The sequence below is a fragment of the Apium graveolens genome, chromosome 10 (assembly GCF_009905375.1).
Source record: "Apium graveolens cultivar Ventura chromosome 10, ASM990537v1, whole genome shotgun sequence".
Taxonomy (NCBI): Eukaryota; Viridiplantae; Streptophyta; class Magnoliopsida; order Apiales; family Apiaceae; genus Apium; species Apium graveolens.
Window position 1 is genome coordinate 178,275,928 of NC_133656.1, and position 26,531 is coordinate 178,302,458.

Sequence of the window (26,531 nt, forward strand, 5' to 3'; positions counted from 1 at the left end):
CTACACTGATTATTTTAGTTTATAAGCAAACTAGGCGGAAATACCGCGCTTCGCGCGGTGCAAGAAACTTTTTTAAAAAGTTATAATAAATGTACTATACGAAAAATAATTATAAGGAGAAGTTTTGTGGGAAATTAAGATTAATAAATTATCTAAATGTTTTATTTGTTTAAAACAAATTGCTTATTTTTATTTTTAAAGCAGCCGTATTTCTTTTGGAGATAAGACGATTTCTAGCCATATGCTTTTGGTATTTCTTTTTGAGATAAGACGATTTCAAGTCATGCTTTTTGGAAATGGAAAAATATAAGAATCAATGCCTTTCACTAAATTAAATTAGTATGATGCAAAAAATATTGGCTGTGATTAACTTTTAAAATGAATAATTTTTTTTTTGCAAAATATAAAATGAATAATTTTGAAAGAAGCGAGCGCTTCATTTTTATTTTATTTATCTATACAATCTTTGGGAAAAAAAGGGCAATTTATTTTTAGTAATTAGTGCAGATTATGATTCTTATCATTTGGCCCTGCTTGAGATTTTAAATATAACCACACATCACATTTTGCAATTGCAAGAAATTAAAAAATCAAGAAAATGTACATTGCATTTATGATTGTCAGAATAAACAACGTCAACTTAGACAACCATACTCCTAGTCCATAACCAATGCACTTGAGAGTCAGATAGATGATCCTGAGTTTTAACAACCTACCCAAAAATATTGCACCCCTAAAAACTCACACTTCCTAACTCCAAATTTATAATGTCTCATTATCATTGAGATACTCAATAGGCAGCATGACTGCTCATATTTCTCGAACCCATGTTGATTGTAAGAAGCCTTCAGAACTGAGGCTTGCTTATTCGTTTCCTTTTTATGAATGTCACTTTCCTCCAAAAGCGATTTCATGACTCCTTTCAATACTGCTTGCAAATTATAAATGTAAATTTATAAATTGCACGTGATTTTGAGATTCCATAGAAAATAATTTTTTTGGGTTAGGTCAAAAGAAGAAGAGATATTAAATATACAAAAGTAAGAAGATTGTATTGGTTTCGATAGATAAAGAAAAAGAAGAAAATAAGGGGGGAAATATTACCTTGACACTTGGTGAATTTACTCTACACGGTTCAAAAGAGATCATACGTTTGCATGACTATGGCCCTTGAAATTCGATCATATGCCTTAAATTGATAAGAAAGAGATACTTAATATAATATATGATATATATGATTTGGAAATTGAGAAGAAACAAAATTGATTGAACGGAAATTTCTTGGTGCATTTCCTGTGTTGTCCCATAGCTTTTGTAGATGCAATGACAGTAACAAATAACGATATGGGCAATTTAAAGCTGCCATCTCAAAAACCCTTGAATTGACATGAAAGCTTTACTGCAACAAAATGAAGTCTTGAAATGCGTGTTTTTAAACTAAGAAGAAACTAATAAAAAGGCTTCACATTGTTCCAGAATGCAAACATACTTGAAACACGCACACAACCAACAAATATAACATGTATAGTTTTTTACAAAAAAAACTTGAAGATCTGTAATGCCATATGAATTTTATCAATGGTCATAAAGTAGCAAATTATATCTAGGGATTCTATATCATTTAAATCATAAAAGAAAGACATGAAAGCATTGGACAAATACATGAAAACCAACTCTCTATGTTTTGCATAACATGATATGCAAAATTTATAAACTCACTCCCTTTAAAGCAAAGAAAATGAACTTATCACTATTCTTCATAGCCCCTCACAGCCAGGTGAAAAAATTCATTTAAGTTTAGGGTTAAATCATTGCTAAGAATGTTGTTAGCATTACTCTGTAAAAAAAATTATGAACCAGAGTAATTATTTAATAAAAAGTTCTTGGTATCTTTCTAAACTCCTTTCTTTTCTTACACATCTGCATGTTTTTAGTTAGCTTGATTTCTACATAAATTATTGTATAATATTGAAATGATTGTATATAGTAAATATGAATATTAAGTGCCTGCACAAAAAAAATTTAAGCAAGTTGTAGAGGGAATAAAAAACAATGGCGATGGCCTCAGTTTTCCATAGTGCAATTTTATGTTAATATTATAGGTCATTTGTAAAGAATACTTAAAATCAGATTAGTTTTAATTTACTATTTATTAACCTTGATTCTCAATCTTTTAGTAGATCAGATGAAAACTTAAATTATTGACACTTGCCCCGTATTTTTTTCTAATTTATATGACAGACACAAAAACATAAGCCAGCTAAAGAATAACTTTGTAATCAAGCTTCCGAAACTTTATCATATCAATTAATAAAGGTTTCTAAAACTGAAATTTACAAATTTTGGAATTTTGGTCATGCATACCTGCTATGTCAAGAAGCACTGAGACTTGAGACCTGACACTGAAAGTGATAATGGCCACAATGAGCTGACGGCCAAGTAGGCACAAATAATACTTTTCTGAAACAAAATAAAGATTTGAAATGAGTATTTCTATACGCAAAAAGAAATTCATAGGAAGGTTGGGCTAACCTTTGTTCCATCATACAAACATCTATGGGCACACAGCCTACAAATGTTATCTACAGTCTTTAACAATAGCGCCAAACTTAAAATAGAGGAAACAGTGAAGATTTGTTAATTCCTTTCAAATTTTTACATTGGATAGAGCTTAGAACAAATAAAGATGGAAAAGTAGTGAAGACATAGGAAATTCATCAAATGTTAGAAAGAGTCTTATAGTGATTCCCGGAAGAACAGCCTTCGCCGAAATCGGGTTAGCTAAAATTCATAATACACAAACCTTAAAACTTCGGAAGAACATCCTTCGCCGAAAACGGGTTATCTTAAAATTTAGAACACACAAATATTTGTCGGAGCAGTGCTTATTAACATGACCCACCTGATTTTATAACTCAAATTGTTAGCAAACTCTGCTTAAAAATGAAGGGTAAACAGAGAAGCATCCATTCCATCTTGTGATAAATATTTTGATCACTTATATTCTATATATAAATATATCAGTTTCGGAAGTCACTGAGACCATAAGTGAGTCATTAGTTTCAGGAGCTTATATTTAATCATAAGTAATATAAGACATGAGTAAAATGAAAGATACAAAGGTCATAAGATGAAACAAAGTATAAACAGATTTAAAAGCAAGAATGGCACATCTTAGTTATCATATATCACATCTAATGTTAAAGAATTGTAGTATAACTAATGTTAGCCTTCAAAACTACCTGCAAGTTGTGCACCAAACCTAAACCAGCATCACAGTCTGCAACATAAATCACATTAGAGGATAACACATCGATAGTAAAATTCATAGTGGATAATGACTGGTACATCAAATATTTATAAAATCCTTGCGTACTACTAGAAGTAGAGGATTATAATACAAGAAGACCTTATATAAAATAGGTCTCACACGTCTACACTCATTCTCATGATAGAAGCCCATTGACCTGTGTAAATTATAAACATGTACAATAGTTAGGACCAACTTATTCTCTTTTTAAAATTTAGACAAAATGCAAAGCAATGTGATAACAACAGAACTAACATTACAATAAACGAAACCCCATATTACAACATAAACACCTGCAATCATGTCAAATAATATATTATAAACAAAAGTGAGGTACAAACATTTTCCATTAACGTAAAGAGGTAGAAACACAAATTAGGAGCATTTCATGGATACCTTAACCCAAAAGATCATAAATTTTCTAATTTAAATCTTCTGCGGCTTCGCATTTTTTGAATCTTAATAAACTGTTGAGCATAACATTAAGTCAATATAGACTCTACTAACTTGAAAAATATATAAAGCTCCAGTTAATGGAAAGCAATTCAGAATACAAATCCTTTCACAAAAAACATATGATATAATCTAGAGTAAAGATGTACCCCGAGAAAACTGAATTGAAATTGTTGATTAAGGAGAGCAATATCGGCAACCATACTATGCTTCCACCAAAGTCGATAAGTGATTGATCAACACTTTTGATACTACTTTCATTACCTTTCTCCATGCTGTTAGTGGTTCCACACACACACATATCAAAAAGAGAGAGAGCACTAAAACGTAAACAAGCAAATAGATGTAATTGAGCACTAATGAGATTGATTCCCAATTGTTAATTGTTAATGTATATTGTAAATTGTATATGCAAATGCTAAATATAAACTGTAACACATACGATACATATCACAAATTAGATACAGGTGATTGAAGCAGCCACACAAAGCTGGAATGGTGTTTGTGAGCAATAAAATTTTCTAAATAAAGGCACAAAATAGTATGCGCTGGGAAATTGAAAGGGCTTCCATTCAGGAATCCGGATAGTTTATATAAGGAATACAGACAGTTGACAAATTTAAATTATTATGAAAAAAGGCCAAGAAATCAAAATTAGGAGAAGTGAGGATTATAGAATTGCAGTTTGTGAGTAGTGTCGCGACAATCACTCAAGATCCTCCTTTATACAACTACACAATCAATCTAGAAGATATGTTACAATTGAATAAGAAATCCAAATACATATCCAACTATTGATTGCTACAATAAGTAAAGTCATACACCGATATATTTCTGCATATCAAAATCTTCTAAATAGAATCAATTACTTCCTGAAAATCAGACTTGACAGATGCTGATACAAACTCTGATATTTAAACTCCGCTCTGTCAAATACAGATAGTCTTCAAAAACTCTGATATCTTCCAGTAGCAAACTCTAATAATTAAATTCTGATATCATCAATTTCATCTAACAAACTACTATTATCTCTTCTTTATTAACTACTAATACTTATCCTGGAATGATGTTGATAAATGTAAATAGATTGATCTCCGATAAAAAAATTTCATTCATATAAACATCTAATCTGATAAACAGAGAAAATGTACACAATATAATGCATATAACCAAGATAGTTTTGTTTTAATTTTTTGGAATTTCTTGCACAATTTTCCATCTATTTAATAAAAACACTAAAATGCAACAAATCTAAATTTTGTTTATATGCATGCAATAACTAAATCCAATTCCAGTTGTGTGTACCTGGAGTGCACCGAAGAACTATGGCAAATAGAAAAAGGCAAGTAATAGAGAACTGCACTGATTATTTTAGTTTATAAGAAAACTAGGCGGAAATACCGCGCTTCACGCGGTGCGAGAAACTTTCTTAAAAAGTTATAATAAATGTACTATACGAAAAATAATTATAAGGAGCAGTTTTATGGGAAATTAAGATTATATACATTATGTAAATGTTTTATTTGTTTAAAACAAATTTCTTATTTTCATTTTTAAAGCAGCCGTATTTCTTTTGGAGATAAGACGATTTTTAGCCATAAGCTTTTGGTATTTCTTTTGGAGATAAGACGATTTATAGTCATATGCTTTTTGGAAATGGAAAAATATAAGAATCAATGCCTTTCACTAAATTAAATTAGTATGATGCAAAAATTATTGGCTGTGATTAACTTTTAAAATGAATAATTTTTTTTTTGCAAAATATAAAATGAATAATTTTGAAAGAAGCGAGCGCTTCATTTTTAATTTATTTATCTATACAATCTCTGGGAAAAATAGGGCAATTTTTTTTAATAATTAGTGCAGATTATGATTCTTATCATTTGGTCCTGCTTGAGATTTTAAATATAATCACACATCACATTTTGCAATTGCAAGAAATTGAAAAATCAAGAAAATGTACATTGCATTTATGATTGTCAGAATGAACAACGTCAACTTAGACAATCATACTCCTAGTCCATAACCAATGCATTTGAGAGTTAGATAGATGATCCTGAGTCCTAACAACCTACCCAAAAATATTGCACCTCTAAAAACTCACACTTCCTAACTCCAAATTTATAATGTCTCATTATCATTGAGATACTCAATAGGCAGCAAAACTGCTCACATTTCTCGAACCAATGTTGATTGTAAGAAGCCTTCAGAACTCAGGCTTGCTTATTCTTTTCCTTTTTGTGAATGTCAGTTTCCTCCAAAAGCGATTTCATGACTCCTTTCAATACTGCTTGAAAATTATAAATGTAAATTTATAAATTGCACGTGATTTTGAGATGCCATAGAAAATAATATTTTTGGGTTAGGTCAAAAGAAAAAGGGATATTAAATACAAAAAAAAAGAAGATTGTATTGGTCTGAATAGACAGAGAAAAAGAAGCAAATAAGGGGGAAAATATTACCTTGACACTTGACGAATTTACTCTACACGGTTCAAAAGAGGTCATACGTTTGAAGACTATGGCCCTTGAAATTCAATCGCATGCCTTAAATCGATAAGAAAGAGATACTTAATATAATATATGATATATATGATTTGGAAATTGAGAAGAAATAAACGTGATTGAACGGAAATTTCTTGGCGAATTTCCCCTGTTGTCCCATAGCTTTTGTAGATGCAATGATTGTAACAAATAACGATATGGGCAATTTAAAGCTTCCATCTCCATAACCCTTGAATTGACATGAAAGCTTTACTGCAACAAAATGAAGTCTTGAGATGAGTGTTTTTAAATTGAGAAGAAACTAATAAAAAGGCTTCAAATTATTTCAGAATGCAAACATACTTGAAACACACACACAACCAACAAATATAACATGTATATTTTTTTACAAAAAAACTTGAAGATCTGTAATGCCATATGAATTTTATCAATGGTCATAAAGTAGCAAACAATATCTAGGGATTTTATATCATTTAAATCATAAAAGAAAGACATGAAAGCATTGGACAAATACATGAAAACCAACTCTCTATGTTCTGCATAACATGATACGCAAAATTTATAAACTCATTCCCTCTAAAGCAAAGAAAATGAATTTATCACTATTCTTCATAGCCCTCACATCCAGGTGAAAAAATTCATTTAAGTTGAGGGTTAAATCATTGCTAAGAATGTTGGTAGCATTACTCTGTAAAAAAATTATGAACCAGAGTAATTATTAAGTAAAAAGTTCTTGGTATCTTTCTAAACTCCTTTCTTTTCTTACACATCTGCATGTTTTTAGTTAGCTTAATTTCTACATAAATTTATTGTATAATATTGAAATGATTGTATATAGTAAATATGAATATTAAGTGCCTGCACAAAAAAATTTAAGCAAGTTGTAGAGGGAATAAAAAACAATGGCGATGGCCTCGATTTTCCTTAGTGCAATTTTATGTTAATTTTAAACAGTGGGGAGAACTATGTTGTTGGAAGGACAAACAATGCATCTTGAGAAAAGTTCACATATAAGGTAATATTATAGGTCATTTGTAAAGAATACTTAAAACCAGATTAGTTTTAATTTACTATTTATTAACCTTGATTCTCAATCTTTTAGTAGATCAGATCAAAACTTAAATTATTAACACTTGCCCCGTATTTTTTTTTAATTTATATGACAGACACAAAAACATAAGCCAGCTAAAGCATAACTTTGCAATCTACTATGTCAAGAAGCGCAGAGACTTGAGACACGACACTGAAAGGGATAATGGCCACAATGAGCTGACGGCCAAGTAGGCACAAAGAATACTTTTCTGAAATAAAATAAAGATTTAAATTGAATATTTCTATACGCGAAAAGAGATTCATAGGAAGGTTGGGCTAACCTTTGTTCCATAATACAAACATCCATGGGCACACAGCCTACAAATGTTATCTATAGTCTTTAACAATAGCGTCAAACTTAAAATAGAGGAATCAGTAAAGATTTGTTAACGCCTTTCAAACTTTTACAATGGATAGACCTTAGAACAAATAAAGATGGAAAAGTAATGAAGACATAGGAAATTCATTAAATATTAGAAAGAGTCTTAGAGTGATTCCCAGAAGAACAGCCTTCGCCGAAATCGGGTTAGCTAACATGACCCACCTGATTTTATAACTCAAACTGTCAGCAAACTCTGCTTAAAAATGAAGGGTAAACAGAGAAGCATCCATTCCTAAACTAATGTTACATCACAGTCTTAAAAGCAATTTAAAACCAAGAATGACACATCTTAGTTATCATATATCACATCTAATGTTAAAGAATTGTAGTATAATTAATGTTAGCCTACAAAACAAACTGCAAGTTATGCACAAAACCTAAACTAGCATCACAGTCTGCAACATAAATTACATTAGAGGATAACACATCGATAGTAAAATTCATAGTGCATAATGACTGGTACATCAAATATTTATAAAATCCTTGATACCTACTACAAGTAGAGGATTATAATACAAGAAGACCTTATATAAAATAGGTCTCACACGTCTACACTCATTCTCATGATAGAAGCCCATTGACCTATGTAAATTATAAACATGTACAATAGCTAGGACCAACTCATTATGTTTTTAAAATTTAGACAAAATAAAAAGCAATGTGATAACAACAAAACTAACATTACAACAAATGAAACCCCATATTACAACATAAACACCTGCAATCATCTCAAATAATATATTATAAATAAAAGTGAGGTACAAACATTTTCCATTAACATACAGAGGCAAAAACACAAATTAGGAGCATTTCATGGATACCTTAACCCAAAAGATCATAAATTTTCTAATTTAAATCTTCTGCGGCTTCGCATTTTTGGAATCTTAATAAACTGTTGAGCATAATATTAAGTCAATATAGACCGTACTAACTTGAAAAATACAAAAGCTCTAGTTAATGGAAAGCAATTCAGAATACAAATCCTTTCACAAACAACATATGATATAATCTAGAGTAAAGATGTACCCCCGAGAAAAGTGAATTGAAATTGTTGATTAAGGAGAGCAATAGCGGCAACCATATTATGCTTCCACCAAAGTCGATAAGTGATTGACCAACACTTTTGATACTACTTTCATTACCTTTCTCCATGCTGTAAAGAGAGAGAGCACTAAAACCTAAACAAGCAAATAGATGTAATTGGGCACTAATGAGATTGATTCCCAATTGTTAATTGTTAATTTAAATTGTAAATTGTATATGCAAATGCTAAATGAAAACTGTAACATATATGATACAGAGCACAAATTAAATACAGGTGATTGAAGCAGCTATACAAAGCTGGAATGGTGTTTGTGAACAATAAAATTTTCTAAATATAGGCACAAAATAGTATGCGCTGGGAAATTGAAAGGGCTTCCGTTCAGGATTCCGGATAGTTTATATAAGGAATACAGATAATTGACAAATTTAAATTATTATGGAAAAAGGCCAAGAAATCAAAATTAGGAGAAGTCGGGATTATAGAATTGCAAATTGTGAGTGGCCGTACTAACTTGAAAAATACATAAAGCTCTAGTTAATGGAAAGCAATTCAGAATACAAATCCTTTCACAAATAACATAAAATATAATCTAGAGTAAAGATGTACCCCCGAGAAAACTGAATTGAAATTGTTGATTAAGGAGAGCAATAGCGGCAACCATACTATGCTTCCACCAAAGTCGATAAGTGATTGACCAACACTTTTGATACTACTTTCATTACCTTTCTCCATGCTGTTAATGGTTCCCCACACACACATATAAAAAAGAGAGAGAGAGCATTAAAACCTAAACAAGCAAATAGATGTAATTGAGTACTAATGAGATTGATTCCCAATTGTTAATTGTTAATGTACATTGTAAATTGTATATGCAAATGCTAAATGTAAACTGTAACATATACGATACAGAGCACAAATTAGATACAGGTGATTGAAGTAGCCATACAAAGCTGGAATGGTGTTTGTGAACAATAAAATTTTCTAAATATAGGCCCAAAATAGTATGCGCTCGGAAATTGAAAGGGCTTCCGTTCAGGAATCCGGATAGTTTATATAAGGAATACAGATAATTGACAAATTTAAATTATTATGAAAAAAGGCCAAGAAATCAAAATTAGGAGAAGTCATGATTATAGAATTGCAGATTGTGAGTAGTACCACCTCTGTCACGGTGAATTGTGTATTGGCATCTAAAACATTCCTTGGACAAGGCCCAAAAAAATTAACTTCAGTCCATTATGTGTAACTCCCAACTAACTGCATTTGAATACAAAAATTAGGCTAATGAAAAAATAACTAAACTTTTACATTTTCTATATAATTTTTCACTTTTTACTTTTAATTTTCATAAAATTGTATTAGTAATGCTGCTACATTTTTTGAAATGTTTTAAAATAGTACCAAAAAATAGATGCTCCAACCAAAATGTTTGGTATTGCGCGAAAATATATTTTGCAGCATAAAGCGTTACAAACGAGCCAAAATGTATTGTCCTGCCCAAAAATATAATTTGCAGTATAAAACGAATACTTTTGATAAATGTTATGAATGATATAAGATCATTCTTCTCTAGAAAATATTTTCATATAGAATACGTGACATGAGCCAAAATTTATTGCGTTGCCCGAATAAATAATTTATAACCTAAAACGAATAACTTCGATAAATACTATGAATGATATAAGTTCAGTGTTTTTTTGGGAAATATTTTTATATAGAATACGTAATATACTTTCTCATCCCAAAAAAATTAAAAGTAGTCCATATGTGTAACTGCCGACCAACTACATTTAAATAAAAAAATTAGTCACTGTTTGCTCACAGCTTCTAACACTTCTTCATGGCCAAGTGACAATAATAGATAGTAACATTAAAAGGAGAAACTAAAGCTGCCCTGGACAGAGAAATATGCAAAGCCTGCAAATAGCCAGTGATCATTCACATCTTCCACCATTTACATTGCTCAGCTTCATGACTTTAATCAGCTTTAGTCTTGCCTATTTCCTATGTATTTCTTTACACATCTTCCCTTCAGAACTGCATTTACATCTGCATAGTGTGCATAAGATCAAGAAGTGATGAATAAAAATCTTCATCAAATACTTGACCAGCTCACAATGAATCACGGGTTGGACTGGAAAATCAAGGTACAGGTGGTCACAGAATGGACTTGCGTGATTAGAACTAATGGGCGTGGAGGAGCTCTTAATATTATTATCATTGATGAAAATGTAAGTTCGTCTAGCTTTCTCACCCCTCTCCATTTTGGCATAAATCAGTTCCTGTGTATTCACAATGATAATAGTTTCACTATCTAGGACAACCAGATGCACGTTTCAATCCCCACGCTTGTGGCCATGGTTCTGGGTGAAGTTATGGTCATTGGTGAAACTTATGAAATAACTCACCCCTTCATGCACAATTATTAAATTCCCGCAATATTCTATTGCAGATATCATTAGCCACATAGGTCTGGCAGTGGTTGGGCTTCGAGTGCAGAAAGTGCCATCTGGACTCAGGGGCTATATTTTAGTTTTATGGATTCTGCAGATCAGTAGATTTAACAAAGATTTGAAACAGTGCTTTGTTGTTTGGTGTTTATGTTAGAACAGTAACGTTTTGTGACTTTGTCCATCGTGTCACGGATTATGCTAAGTTCTTTGGACTTACAACTATTTTGGCGAATAATCATATCCAACAATATAATCACCTCGTATATCCATAAAAACATGGTGAACAAAGCAAGACGCCAACTACAAACCATCTCCCGTGACCAAAATACTACAGCATTTGCATATAGCATGTGATCTTTCACATCTGCCATGCATATAACATTTCTATTCAGGCTGACACTATGAGAATATATTCCCTTATCTTCAATCCTTTTTGGGGCTGTGATGACTTTTTATTTATTCTTTAACCTATCTCCCTTATACTACTATACAAGCTTGCATCTAAATTTGCATTTACATTGTATGTAGTGTAGTGATAAAAATGAATAACAATCTTTATCACACAATTGATCATCTTAAAGTTAGTGACAAATTGGATTGGAAGATTAAGGTGCAGATGGCAAACAAATGAAGGAGCATCAGTTGAGGAAATCGGGTTCAAGGAAGTCTTAATCTTATTGTCACCGATGAAAATATGAGTTAATCTATGACTCTCATCCAGGTCAATTTAATCATTACCGCTTTCCCTAGCAGATAAATAAAACTGTATAATCATGCAGGAAAATCGAATGCACGTTTCAGTGCCTTCTTCTGTGGCCAATCTTCTGGATCAGGTGTTGGTTGTTGACGAAACTTATGAAATTGAAAATTTCAAATTAGTCATGGATTTCACATCCAGGTACAAGTGTGTCAATAGTGGTTCGCACATAATATTCACAACGATGATAGTGGCGAACAAAGTTCCCCTGTTGATCATCTTCATTTTGAGCATTTTTCGACTTCACTAGTTTGTTCTCTATCAACGGACATCACTTTCAGGACAACCATTGCATTGGTTTGTTGTTCATATGATGGCCTCTGCATTTTTAGGTTGTATTGTTCAGTATTTCTATTTCATTATTGCACTAATGCTGACATGCTAGTGCAGACGTCATATGAATACTTCATCACCGTGAAGATATGTGCTCATTTGTTAACTACCGAAATGAGGAACGTAATGTTCTAGAGTTGGTGATCTCGAGCACTGTGTTATCTCTCACATTCTTCTCTCATGTCTCATTTATTATCTATTCTTTAAATATAACACTCAGATTAAATAACCTAGATGTAATTTTTTCCCAATTTCAGAACTCCTGTCACGATCTACTTGTGGGGTGATTTGGCTGCTGCGTGTGACACTGCCCTTCAAAATGCCGCATGATACTTTGCTCAGCCAACTGTTATTATTCTGGCAGGCTGTAGGATGATAATAGATAACTACCGTCGTCAAGTTACACTATCGAACACTGCATTTACGCAATTCCATGTCAAACTTAACAACACAAGAGTTCTGTTGGAAACGTGATAAGTTTTACACACAAAATATATAAATTGTACACTAAAGATAAATTTTTGAACACAAGGCTGCTGCCTTCCTTTCTTTCTAATGAGCTACAACTCCTTATAACAAATATATATTTTTCTCACTTCTGTGTATCTTTAAAATCTTGCTGGGTGTCCTATTTATAGGCTATGTTGTACGTGTCATTGCTTATGTCAATTTTCTAGCTGCTATTAATACATACGCGTATAGCCACCTTATTTTTAGGGCTTCATTCATTTTCCACATGAGCTAGTTGTTGCCTTCTCTGTTTAGATGTGCAGCCTACCTTAACTTTAGAATACAAACATATAAGTCTTCACTTCTTTAATTTCCAGCCTATACACGTAAGTTGCATGTAGTCTTCTATTTAGCTTCACTGCCACGTTCCTATTTCATTTATCAGTACACGCTTTTGACCACCACCCTGTATGAAAGATAATAACATATATCAGCCTTTCCTTGGTTGACTGTTCTTATTTTTTTTTTCATGTTACTGCATTTATAAACCCAGCTGTAATTATTACTGCTTGAGAGTTTGAATTCTAACAAGTTCATACTCTTGGGTTTTAAACCTTTCCATTCATATTCACCTTTTTTATTACATCAGCATCATCTCTTCTTCGCATACAGGTATTGAAATTACGAAATACTTCACTGAATGCTCACAGTTTACACCTTTCCCCGGCATTGCTGCTAAATCCTGTCCGTATTTGTTCCCCCTTTAATATTAGCTACTTATCCTCTTCAATTGTTGTCTTTAATATTACAGTTTTCCTGTCATACAGTTTTTTGCAATCTGTCATCTTTGTGTGTTAGTACTGTAACCATAACTCACGTTCATCGGCATCGCCTTAATAATGCTATCTTCATTTCGTTATTTTAAAGCGTTCATCGTTTTCGGTTCTTTATGTTCCACCAATACATCAAGAGCTTTAAATTTATATAACAATCACCGTATTTCTTCTTTGCTCACTTTTAACGACTTGTCGATAATTCTTTGTATAACCGTTTAATTTTGTGGAACATTATTTAATATTATAACGAAAGGACCAAGGACGGCGACAAGCCACATTTTAAACATGGCACCCTACCGAAAATCTTTATTTAGATTAATTCACTTATTTTTTTGGCCAAAAGTTCAAGCGCTTTAGATTTATATAATATTCGTCATAATTCTCCTTTGCTCACTGTTGAAAATGGGCCAATAATCCTTTGTGTAACCGTTAAAATTGGTAGAACATTTTTTAATACTACAAAGACAGGACCGGAAAGAGCGGCAAGCCATATTTTGAGCACACCACCCTAGCTAGACACATTTTTTTTAAATTAATTAACTTTTTTTATATGTATTCCCCCCTAAACCGCGGGCAAACAATTCTAGTGGAATATACTGATACGTTGCATGTGACAGAGCTCCACACAAAGAGGAAACATAGGTAGTTTTAGCACAAATGAACGGAAAGATTTAGCATAGTATACACATGGGATTGGAGCCACCGGCGGGGACAAACTAGTGTTTTCTTCTTTTTCCCGGTAAACTCACGCAAATCCGAGATCGAACCCTTGACTTCTCCCAAAGAAGAGAAGAATTCAAACACTACAGCAATACGGAACAATTGTGTTACACAAAAAAAAACAAGACAAAGTCTATGAAATCGGCATTATAAAGCGTTGGAGGCTTGGAGCTGACTTGTTGGGGGACCGTGACTACCCTTAACAATAGGCCATGTGTTGTTTTATGTTGCGTTCTAGGTCCACTGTGCTCAAATATCTTGTAAAGGTTGCATTTTTCATTTAGAATAGCATGCTTCGTTGTTTGCCTATATAAGCAACAAAGTTAAATATTATATTACAGAGAAACAACATGGGGAGCCTCTTGTTTCAAAAATTTGATCCCTTGAACTTAAAATTCTTTTCCAGTGAATCGAATAAAGTAATCGAGTTCATCACAGGTTACTACAAGAATGTAGACAAGTACCCTGTTCGAAGCCAAGTTAAACCAGGTTTTCTTTTAAATCTGTACCCCAAAGAAGCTCCTTTTCAGCCAACTTCACTTGAATCCATTCTCCAAGAAATCGAAACCAACATTATTCCAGGCATTACCCATTGGCAAAGTCCAAACTTTTACGCTTACTTTCCCGCAACTACAAGTAATGCTGCGTTTCATGGAGAGATGCTTTGCAATGCTCTGAACGTCGTCGGCTTCAACTGGATATGTTCTCCAGCAGCAACAGAGCTCGAAATGATTGTCATGGATTGGCTAGGCAAAATGCTTAACCTCCCTCAATCGTTTCTTTTTGCTGGGAACGGTGGAGGAGTTATACATGGAAGTACTTCTGAAGGCCTAGTATGTGTACTTGCTGCTGCTAGAGACAAAGCTTTGAAACAATATGGTGAAGATAATATAACAAAGCTAGTCGTTTATGCGTCTGATCAAACACATTTTGTTGTCAAGAAGGCAGCTAAATTAGTTGGGATTCCTCCTAGGAATTTTCGTGTCATACCCACATCATTGTCTACGTGCTTTGCACTAAAACCGAATGATGTTATGATGGCTATAGAACGTGACTTGGAATCAGGTTTAGTGCCATTGTTTCTTTGTGCAACGGCTGGAGCCACACCTTCTAGCTCCGTTGATCCTGTTGAGGGACTTGGTTTATTGGCCCAAAAATATAGTATGTGGCTTCATATTGAAGCTGCGTATGCTGGAAGTGCTTTTATATGTCCCGAGTTGAGGCATTATCTTCAAGGTATAGAGTTTGCTGATTCCATAAGCATGAATCTCCACAAATGGTTATTAACAAACATGGATTGTAGTTGCCTATGGGTGAAAAGTCCAAGGGTTCTGCTAGACTCTTTGTCTATGACTGACGAGGTTCTGAGAAACGAGGCTAGTGAATCTAAGCAAGTCGTGGACTTCATGGACTGGCAAATTGCATCTAGCAAGCGATTCAGGGCACTAAAGCTGTGGTTTGTGTTGCGTAGATATGGTATACACAATATAATGACACATATTAGAAGTGACATTGAATTGGCCAAACATTTTGAGGCACTGGTCAAGTCTGACAACAGGTTCGAAGTGGTGGTGCCTGTGAAGTTTTCCCTTGTTTGCTTTCGACTAAAACCGTATGAAAAAGAAGGAGAGGAGAGCTCGAAGGTTTTAAACTGGAAATTGATGGAAGCAGTAAATTCAAGTGGAAGAGCTTATATGACTCATGCTGTCTTGGGTGATATTTTTGTCATACGTTGTGCCATTGGAACTTCACTAACTGAGGAAAGGCATGTTAGTGAATTGTGGAAGCTGATTCAAGAAAAAACTGACGTTGTTCTGGAGTGAAAAAAAAAACTAAAGCTGATCGTGATATTTTCCAGAGTTTTTTTATACATCAAACAATTATAATATAATGCTCTTAGGTTATTTTTTTATTTGTAAATGTTGTACAATGTCACATATATTAAATACAAGTTAATTGTTTATCAATATATTATTTCCGTACAAGAAATTACCAAATTACATAACGTTTCTAATATAGTTCATTAAGCAATATATATATATATATATGGGTTGTTCAAATAGAAACACCCTTAAAATAAAAACTAGAAACAAGCCCAGCCCAATATGAACTTTAAATACACAGTCTGACACATAACACTTATTTGCAGCATGTTCACAACGCACCACTAATTCCCTCCATTTTTAAATTAATTTTTTCTCTTATTCAATGAGTTTTTTTTAATTTGGCTTCACTGTATTTTTGTACATTTTTCAACGATCAGTATGAATACCATATGTGCTATATTTCAGCGATAAATCACTAATTATACTTACGAGAATCACTAAAATTTAGCTAATTTAACTAATAATATAGAAGAAACAGAGAGAGGTATTGAATTTTGTTAGGCCTGGTCCAATTATGTGGGCTATGGATTTATTAAGCCGAAATAAATAAATGAAAAAAACACAGGAGAAGGTCCGAGAGCAGAAAAAGAAATTAAAAAGGGGGAGACAAAGCGTGGCTGTGAGTATGATATTCATACTGATATACTCTTCAATCACTAAATCGTATGACGACAATCACTAAACTGCACATAATAATCACAAAATTACACATAGTAATTAATATATTGTACATATAAATCACTATTTACATGGTCTGGTTTCTATAGGATCCCTAAACCCTAAACTAAGTTAGGGTTTAGGCTTTAGGGTTTAGGGCCCTAAACCCTAAATAGATGAAATGTTTATCAGCTAATTTTTTATTATTAGAAATAGCTAAATATTTTTAAAACCTATTTAAGGAATTGGTGAACCCTAAAAAATTAACAACTATTAAATTAAGTTCCAATTTAAAGTTTAGATAATAATTTCTAGATCTTGAATTATTAAATTTGTAAACTAACAAAACACATTATTCAAAAGAATGTTGAAGAGAAATTGAAATTTGATGAAACTAATAAGAAAATCAAGATCAATTTCAAGAGTAAAAACCAAACAAGAAACCAAAATTGAACAAGTGGAAGACGAGGACAGTGAAAAAGATAAAAAAAATTACTAAGTACACATGTTATTTACTAAATTAGTAGTTTGTGTGTAAAAGGTAAAAACGTATAGTAGGAGATTAATGGTGTATGATGGGGGAGAGAGATGGGATAATAGGAGAAAGGTGTGGTACAGGAGAAAGGCGATAAATCACTAATTATGTTTAACACAATCAATAAAATTAAGAAAGTTCTAAAATTATAGTAATTCCAGTTTAGTGATTCTGTTAAGTATAAATAGAGATTTATCGTCAGAATATAGCAAGTATGGTATGGAAATGATCGTTTGGAGATGGAGAAAAATATAGTGAAGTCGGATTTTAAAAAAAGTTTGTCGATTAACGGAAAATATTAAATTAAAAATAAATATAAAAGTATTTACGTGTATAGAGGTACAGGGGAGTCACGCCAAGAAATTGAAGGGAGAAAGGGGAGTCACGCCTCGAAATTGGAGGGAGGAGAGAGAAGGAGTTGGATAAAATCTGTGTGGTGGAGATTCAATTCAAGCTATGAAATTAGTGGTTGTTATTGGTTTCTAGTTTTTAGAATATGGTTGGTTTCTATTTGACCATCTCCCTATATATATATATATATGGGTCCCTATCCACAACCATAGTTGGATAGGGTCCCCTTACAACCAACAAATCAGGACCGTTGAAGCTGTAAACGGAAAGCTGGGATCCGCCACAGCCGCAATGTTTCATTGCGGTAGTCGCAATGAAACATTGCGGCTGTGACCCACATCTCCATTTCCCTTTTTGCCCTTTTTCAATATTAATTCATTTATCAATACTTTTTATCTACATAAATATTAATTTAATAAGATAATATTCTTAATATTTATGATTAAAGATTGTATATTAAAAAATACTTTAAAATATTTTTGTAGTATTATTAAATATTATATTTCATATTTAATATTTTAAAAGTATTGAAACATTAAAATGAAAATAATATATTCAAATATTTAATAATAAATATTATAATAATAAATGAAAATATTTTGATATTTACTTATTTTAATTATTCAATATTTTTAATAATAAATGAAAATATTTGAATATTTGAAAATATTAATAATATTAAATATTATATCGAATAACAAATAAAAATGAATCAACAACCGCAATGTTTCATTGCGGAATCCGCAATGAATCATTGCGGTAGTCGTCCTCCTTTACACACAGACACACGCGAAAACTACCATTATACCCGACCCAACCCAGAAACAAACACAAAACAGGGCGATTGAAAGCGATTTCAGCGAAATCAAACAGCTCGTGCTATCTTCTTTAATCAAGCAGCTGTGTTCTTCAGCTTATATACACGCCTAATCAGGTTTCATCATTCAAATCAGGTAAACCCGTTCAGCTATCATGAAATCAAGCTTTAATCAGGAATCGACCTACACTTTGGAGTCAAGTTTTAAGCTTTAATCGGCATTTTTTAGCCTCAATCAATCCATCTAAACAAGTTTGATTACTTTGTAGCCTCAATCAATCCATTTTGTAGCGAATTTGATATTATTTTGCGGTCTTTGATGTGCATTTTGATTACTGTGTAAATTAAGTAGCATGATTGAGCTTGAAATTGTAATTTACATTTCGATAGTTAATTGACTTGTTGAGGTAGTTAATTAGGCTTTCTCAGAAATTATTTATAGTATAGAGAACAGTTTGTTGATAACTTTTCTCTATATACTCTCTAGTTTTTTTGCTTAAATTTAAGGATGTTAAGGAGGTGATAATAAGCAATTGTTGCTTATATAGACTGATTGTCCATTTTTTCAGTCTTTTTCTGCATTTGCTGCTTACATTTTTGGAATTTCACAGATTTCACCTTTTGTAAGACAACCAAGAATGCCTTGCTGGATTTTTTTGTTTGGACTACTTGCTATTGTCTTTTCCATTTCATGTTGCCATTTGTTTGAGTTTGCATTTTAATCGTATTGACATTGAAGATTGCTACATTGATTGTTGTTCTGCCTTGAAATTGTGTTGAACCATCTGCTCACAAATCACAATCAAATAGATTCATTTTATTCATCACACAGTGTGCCAATGCTCGAGCAATTGTTAGACCAGAGGAGTTATTCGTCTTAACTGTATCTTCCGGTTCATGTTCGAAAACAGTAGTTACCTTGATTTGCTTTCTGCTGTAAATTTACCAAACTGAATATGGTCTACAGTTTTATATAAGAAGTCAGTAGTAGTGACTCCTTTGGATATATACAAGAAAATAAAGGAATGAAATTTCTTTACGTTCATGTTAATCAAGTTGTAAACAGCTCTTTCGTTACTTAAAACATACAACTTTTTATCTTGTTAACATATTTAAGGAAGAGTTATCTTCTCAAGCTGTCAGTTTCTACTTAAACATCCGACTTACCATTCATCGTCGTATTAAACAAAACTGATATTGTTTCATGTTAAAGCCAGGTTGGGCATGGGCCTTATGGCTGGTTGTAGACAATAGTACAATTTCTTGTTTACCTAATTCTTAGAAACATTTTAAAAAAATATTAAAAAGTTTTATTTTTTTATGTATTTTAAGAATTATATATATTAGTATCACTATCCTTATCTACCTCCAGACTACACTCTTTTCTTTTTTCTATTTTAGATTACATATATGTTCATTACTAATTGTAATTTAAAATAATAATTTTTTTGGGAAAAAAGAAAGTAAGTGTCTGTTTACTTCACAGCTTTTAAATAACTAGAGGTAGTTAATTGACTTGTTGAGGTAGTTAATTTATAGTTGTTGTGAATATGTTGTGTACTTGATGATCACTTAAACAAAATGTCTAAGTAGATTTTACTTAGTGAAATTATGTAGCACTCGACGGATAAGAGTTTTAGTCCCGACGGATAACTTATTATAGTCCCGACGGATGATTAACTTATTATCCATCGAGTGAGTAGCTTATGTAATAATAAGTTTGTAGCACAGTGATGTATGCACCTTTGTATAGAATCTGTAGTAGCATATAAGTCATGTTGACTTTAACTAGATATACAGAATAGGTTGATTAACTGTACATAAGCAAAGTCTTGTAATTCTGTATAAGTGAAATGAAGTCAAGTGCCAAAATAGCTACCGACGGATGATTAACAAAGCTTCGACAGATGATCAAATGACTATCAACGGATGTTTAACATAGCAGTCGACGGATGATCAATTAAGTCATCGACGGATGATCTGAAAGTCGACGGATGATCATATCAAGATTCAAACATCAGTTGAACAGTGAAAGCTGACACACAGCCGTCGAGTTGGATACAAACATACTGTGGAAGCCCATTAACTGGGTAATAGAGGACGAAAAACAGCAAAGATCAAGACTGTTAGATTTTATATTTGTTCAGTTCTTTTGACTTTGTAATCTTGGTAATATATAAACCAAGAGAGTAGCAAATAGAAAAATAACTGAGATAGCTGAGAAACATACAAACAGAGATATCTTTGTAAGCACAATCTTTAGCATTTCCTGTATTCTCAGCAGTTCTATTTTGTAAGCAGCTGTGAGCATTTCTGCACATAGAGTCCTCTCGATATATTATATATATCTCTGGTGGAATTGTTTAAATCCACCAGAAAGTTTTTAAAGACTCTTGTTTTTAATTACTTATGTTTTGATTCATTCAAGTTTACATTCCGCATTGTGCTAATCAAAACAAATATATCCATAATCGAGTTGAACATTTTTATTTCAAGAAAAAGGTTCAAGAATTCCATTCAACCCCCCCTTCTGTAATTCTTGCTATATTGTTAAGGGACTAACAATTGGTATCAGAGCAAGCTCTTAATCTACAAAGAGTTTAAAGATCAAAACAATTCAGCAAGATGAACAAGAAAGATGTTGGAGTCAAGATTCCTTTTCTTGATAAAGATAATTACCATCATTGGAAGGTAAAGATGCATCTTCATATGCTTTCTCAAGATGAGGCCTATGTTGACTGCATAGAAAGAGGCCCTCATGTTCCAATGAGAGCTGCAACAAGAAATGAACCATCTATTCCAAAGCCAAGGCATGAATGGTCTGATCCTGATATTGAACAAGTCAGGAAAGATAAAAAGGCCATGAACATTCTGTTCAATGGTGTTGATGCAGACATGTTTGATAACATTATCAACTGCAAGACTGCCAAGGAAGTTTGGGACACAATACAGATAATCTGTGATGGTACTGAGCAAGTAAGAGAAAATAAAATGCAGCTCCTGATTCAGCAATATGAGCATTTTCACAATGAAGAAAGTGAGTCACTCACTGACATTTTTAGTAGATTCCAAAAGCTACTAAATGCTCTTAAATTGCATGGAAGAGTCTATCAGACTAAAGACTCCAATCTGAAATTTCTCAGATCTCTTCCAAAGGAATGGAAACCAATGACAGTCTCATTGAGAAACTCACAAGATTATAAGGAGTTTACTTTGGAGAGACTGTATGGCATTCTGAAGACCTATGAGCTTGAAATAGAGCCAGATGAAAGAATGGAGAGAGGAAAGAAGAAAGGAGGATCCATTGCACTAGTTGCTGATCTGGAAAAGGAGAAGGAAGTGAAGATGGAAGCTGTGGAATCAACTTCAAAGGCCTGTGAAAGCAAGGGTAAAGGGCTAGCTGCAGAAAATGAAGATTCATTGAGCCAAGATGACATTTTGATGAGCACCTAGCATTCCTTTCAAGAAGATTTTCCAAGCTCAAGTTCAAGAAGAACTTTGGAGCTGCCAAGCCAAATAGAAACATGATCGATAAATCAAAATTCAAGTGTTTCAAATGTGGCTTGGCAGGGTATTTTGCAAATGAGTGTAAAAAGTCAGATTCCAGTAAGAAAAGATTTGAGTCTGTAGATTACAAGCAAAAATACTTTGATCTACTCAAACAAAAGGAAAGGGCTTTTATTACACAAGAGAATGACTGGGCAGCTGATGGCTTGGATGAAGATGAAGATGTCAGCTATGTCAATCTAGCCCTTATGGCCAAGTCTGATGAAACAGAGACAAGTTCCTCAAGCAATCAGGTAATCACTACAAACCTTACACATTTATCTAAAGCTGAGTGTAATGATGCAATAAATGACATGTCTACAGAATTGTATCATTTGCGTGTTACACTTAAGTCCCTCACTAAAGAAAATGCTAAAATCAAAGAAAACAATTTATTTTTGAGTGAGAGAAATAATGTGCTTGAGTCTTAGTTTATTGATTTTGAAAAATTAAGAATTGAGTGTAAAATTGCCAAGGAAGAATTAACTGAGTCCTTGAAGAAAGAGGAAATTTTAAAGAAGCAGCTCGAGCGTGAACTAGAGGTGATTAAAGCATGGAAAACATCCAGGGATGTCCATGCTCAAATCACCAAAGTTCAAGGAATTGAGTATTTTTGTGATGCAGCCTGGAAAAAGAACAAAGAGAAGCTAGAACCAAATTTGGTAGATGGAGTGCTTACAGATGTAGACTCGACGGATGATGAGGATCATCTGTCGAATAATAAAAAGGGTTATCCGTCGAATGATGAAAATCCTCATCTGTCGGTTGTGAGCAAGCCTATCAGTAAAGCCAAACTTGTTAAGCTAAATGAGAAGTATGGGTCTGTTTCCAAGAACTTTGTTTCAGGAGAATCGAGTCAGGTTAAGAAAGGGAAAAAGGCTAATGTTGGTCACATGACTGTCAAACAGTTAAGTGACAGACTTGAAAAGATTGAGGTAAAAATAGAGACTAAAAAGAAAAACAATAGGAATGGTAAAGTAGGGATTAAAAAACATAATAACTACACACCTGATAAATATGCTCCTAGAAAAATCTGTGTCAAGTGTGGTAGTGTAAATCATTTGTCTGTTAACTGCAAATCTGTCATGCCTACTTCCATGTCTGTGCAACCTCAATTTCCTAACATGAATGCCATGCCTCCCATGCCTATGAATGTTATGTCTGCACAGAATATGAATTCTCAGTTTGATAACATGCCATTTGCACCTAATCCTTATTATGCTGCATTTAGTATGCCACAAATGCCATTTAGCATGCCATATTGGAGTAACATGTTTACTAATAGCATGCCATTCCCTGTTAATAATAATATGCATGATAATTCTGTTGTAATGAATGGTTTCAAAGGCCAAACTCAAATGACCAAGGATGAATCTGATATCCCTAAGTCAAATGAGATAAAGCCTAAGAAACAGAAAAAGAAAGCTAACAAGGCAGGACCCAAGGAAACTTAGGTACCAAAATCAACTTGATTTGATTTTGATGTGTGCAGGGAAACAGAAAGAATCTTTTGTGAGGAATCAGGAGTGACAATCATCCTGATTTCAAAGTTAGAAGAATCAGGAGTGACAATGGAACTGAGTTCAAGAACTATGTCATGAGAGTATTTTGTGAGGAAAATGGGATCTTGCATGAGTTTTCAGCAGCAAGGACTCCACAACAGAATGGAGTAGTGGAAAGAAAGAATAGATCTCTTATTGAAGCTGCAAGGACAATGCTTGAAGAATCAAAATTACCAACTTATTTCTGGGCTGAAGCTGTAAACACTGCATGCTACACTCAGAACATCTATCTGATTAATCAAGCAAGATGCATGACACCTTATCAATTGTTCAAGAACAAGAAGCCAACTCTAAACTTTTTTCATGTCTTTGGCTGTTAATGCTATATTCTGAGAAATCAAACTGATCAAAATGGGAAGTTTGATGCTAAAGCAGATGAAGGAATTTTTGTTGGATATGTTGTTGGTAAAGTATATAGAGTCTACAATCTAAGAACCAACATTGTTGTTGAATCAATACATGTTGTGTTTGATGATAAAAAGATTGAAGGAATAAAAGATGGAGATTACCATGAAAGCCTCAAATTCGACAATGTTGAGATGGTCAGTGATGAAAGTGATGATGAGAGTGATCAAGAAACAGTGTCTAAGGATAATGCAGACAAATCTACCACAAATGAAGCACAAAACTCAACATCCGTCGAGTTACATAATGCTTCATCCGTCGGAAGGCAATCTGTATTATCCGTCGGAAGACAACCTGCCTCATCCGTCGGTACTCAAAATTCACCATCCGTCGGGTTATCAAAAGGAGCAGGAAGTCAAGGTAGATCACCCATAGAAAGTACCCCTATCTCAAATCAAAGATCCACAAACTCAGGGGGAGTTTCTAGCAATCAAAACTCAATCACACATCAAGACAACATTGAGGTCTCTTCATCTAGGGCTAATCTACCTCAACCAAGAAAATGGACAAAAGATCACCCCTTTGAACTGATTATTGGTGATGTTTCTTCCAGAGTTCAAACCAGGAGAGCAACTCAAGAAGAATGTCTATACAGCAGCTTCCTGTCTAAGGAAGAACCAAAGAAGGTAGAAGAAGCCTTGTTAGATCCTGATTGGATTTTAGCTATGCAGGAGGAGCTAAACCAATTTGAAAGGAATAAAGTATGGAAGCGGGTACCCAAGCCTACAGGAAAGAATCCAATAGACACCAAATGGGTATTCAGAAACAAGATGGATGAAAATGGCATAGTAGTAAGGAACAAAGCAAGATTGGTTGCTAAAGGCTATTGTAAGCAAGAAGAGATAGATTTTGATGAAACATTTGCTCCTGTTGCAAGACTTGAAGCCATCAGAATCTTCTTAGCCTATGCAGCCCATGCCAATTTCAAGGTCTATCAAATGGATGTCAAAAGTGCCTTTCTGAATGGAGATTTGGAGGAAGAAGTGTATGTAAGTCAACCTCCTGGCTTTAAAGATCCAAATTTCCCAGAGTATGTCTATTATCTACTGAAAGCACTTTATGGACTGAAGCAAGCACCTAGAGCCTGGTATGACACTTTATCAAAGTTCCTTTTGAAAAATCACTTCACAAGAGGTACTGTAGATAAAACTTTATTTTTCAGAAATGTTAATGGCTCTAGCATACTTGTTCAAATTTATGTAGATGATATTATTTTTGGCTCTACAGATGAGAAACTTTGTAAAAAGTTTGCCAAACTGATGCAAAGCAAGTATGAAATGAGTATGATGGGAGAACTAACTTACTTTCTTGGTTTACAAGTTAAGCAAGTTAGTGATGGAATATTCATTAGTCAAACTAAATATATTTTTGATCTTTTAAAGAAGTTTGACCTAATGGATTGCACATCTGCAAAAACTCCCATGGCCACTGCTACTAAGCTTGAACTAAACACTACTGAAAAGTCTATGGATATTTCAAGTTATAGAGGCATGGTTGGCTCACTTCTGTACTTAACAGCTAGTAGGCCAGATATAATGTTTGCTACATGTTTGTGTGCTAGATTTCAGGCTGATCCTAGAGAGTGTCACTTGATAGCCATTAAGAGAATTTTCAGATATCTCAAAGGAACACCAAAACTTGGAATTTGGTATCCTAGAGATTCTGGTTTTGATCTAACTGGTTATTCAGATGCAGATTATGCAGGTTGCAAAATTAATAGAAAAAGCACAACAGTAACCTGTCAATTTTTAGGAGACAAGCTTGTGTCTTGGTTCAGTAAAAAGAAAAATTTAGTTTCTACTTCTACAGCTGAAGCTGAATATATTGCTGCTGGCAGTTGCTGTGCACAGATTTTATGGATGAAAAATCAATTGCTAGACTATGGTTTGCAAGTTGAAAGGATTCCTATTTTCTGCGACAACACAAGTGCAATTGCCATGACTGAAAATCCAGTGCAACATTCAAGGACAAAGCATATAGACATCAAGTACCATTTCATAAGGGAACATGTAATGAATGGTACTGTAGAGTTACATTTTGTTCCAAGTGAGAAGCAACTTGCAGATATTTTTACCAAGCCACTGGATGAATCCACCTTTTCTAGGTTGGTAAGTGAGTTAGGTATGCTTAATTACTCTTGAATTTATCTGACCTATTTTGCAAGTTGAAAAGTAGCCAGAAATTTAACTGATTTTTAGTCTTGGATGAAATTTTGGCTAAGTCAAAATTTGCATCTCGACGGATGACCATTATCCATCGAGTTGAGTCATCCATCGATATACAAATTGTAAATAAATATCAATTATTTTTTCTGGAATCTTTTCAAATTCGACGGATAACAGTTTATCTGTTGGATTTTTAATCGCAGCGGGGCGTGGAAAAATACTTTTACACATACAAAATCCAAATAAAAGCATATAAATCGTGAATAAAAATT

At 33.4% G+C, this 26,531-nt stretch overlaps 1 protein-coding gene and 1 long non-coding RNA gene across 2 annotated transcripts; both read left to right on the forward strand.

Moving 5' to 3' along the window:
* The first annotated feature begins 10,678 nt into the window (after nt 1-10,678).
* LOC141693042 (uncharacterized) lies at nt 10,679-13,191 on the forward strand. Its single transcript, XR_012562996.1, has 2 exons — nt 10,679-11,017; nt 11,239-13,191. It is a non-coding gene; the product is annotated as an uncharacterized LOC141693042 (long non-coding RNA).
* A 1,494-nt stretch (nt 13,192-14,685) lies between these two features.
* Nucleotides 14,686-16,188, forward strand: LOC141691348 (tyrosine decarboxylase 1-like). Its single transcript, XM_074496075.1, has one exon. It carries the CDS (start codon nt 14,686-14,688, stop codon nt 16,156-16,158), a length of 1,473 nt encoding a protein of 490 aa, XP_074352176.1. The 3' UTR covers nt 16,159-16,188.
* Nucleotides 16,189-26,531: the final 10,343 nt, after the last annotated feature.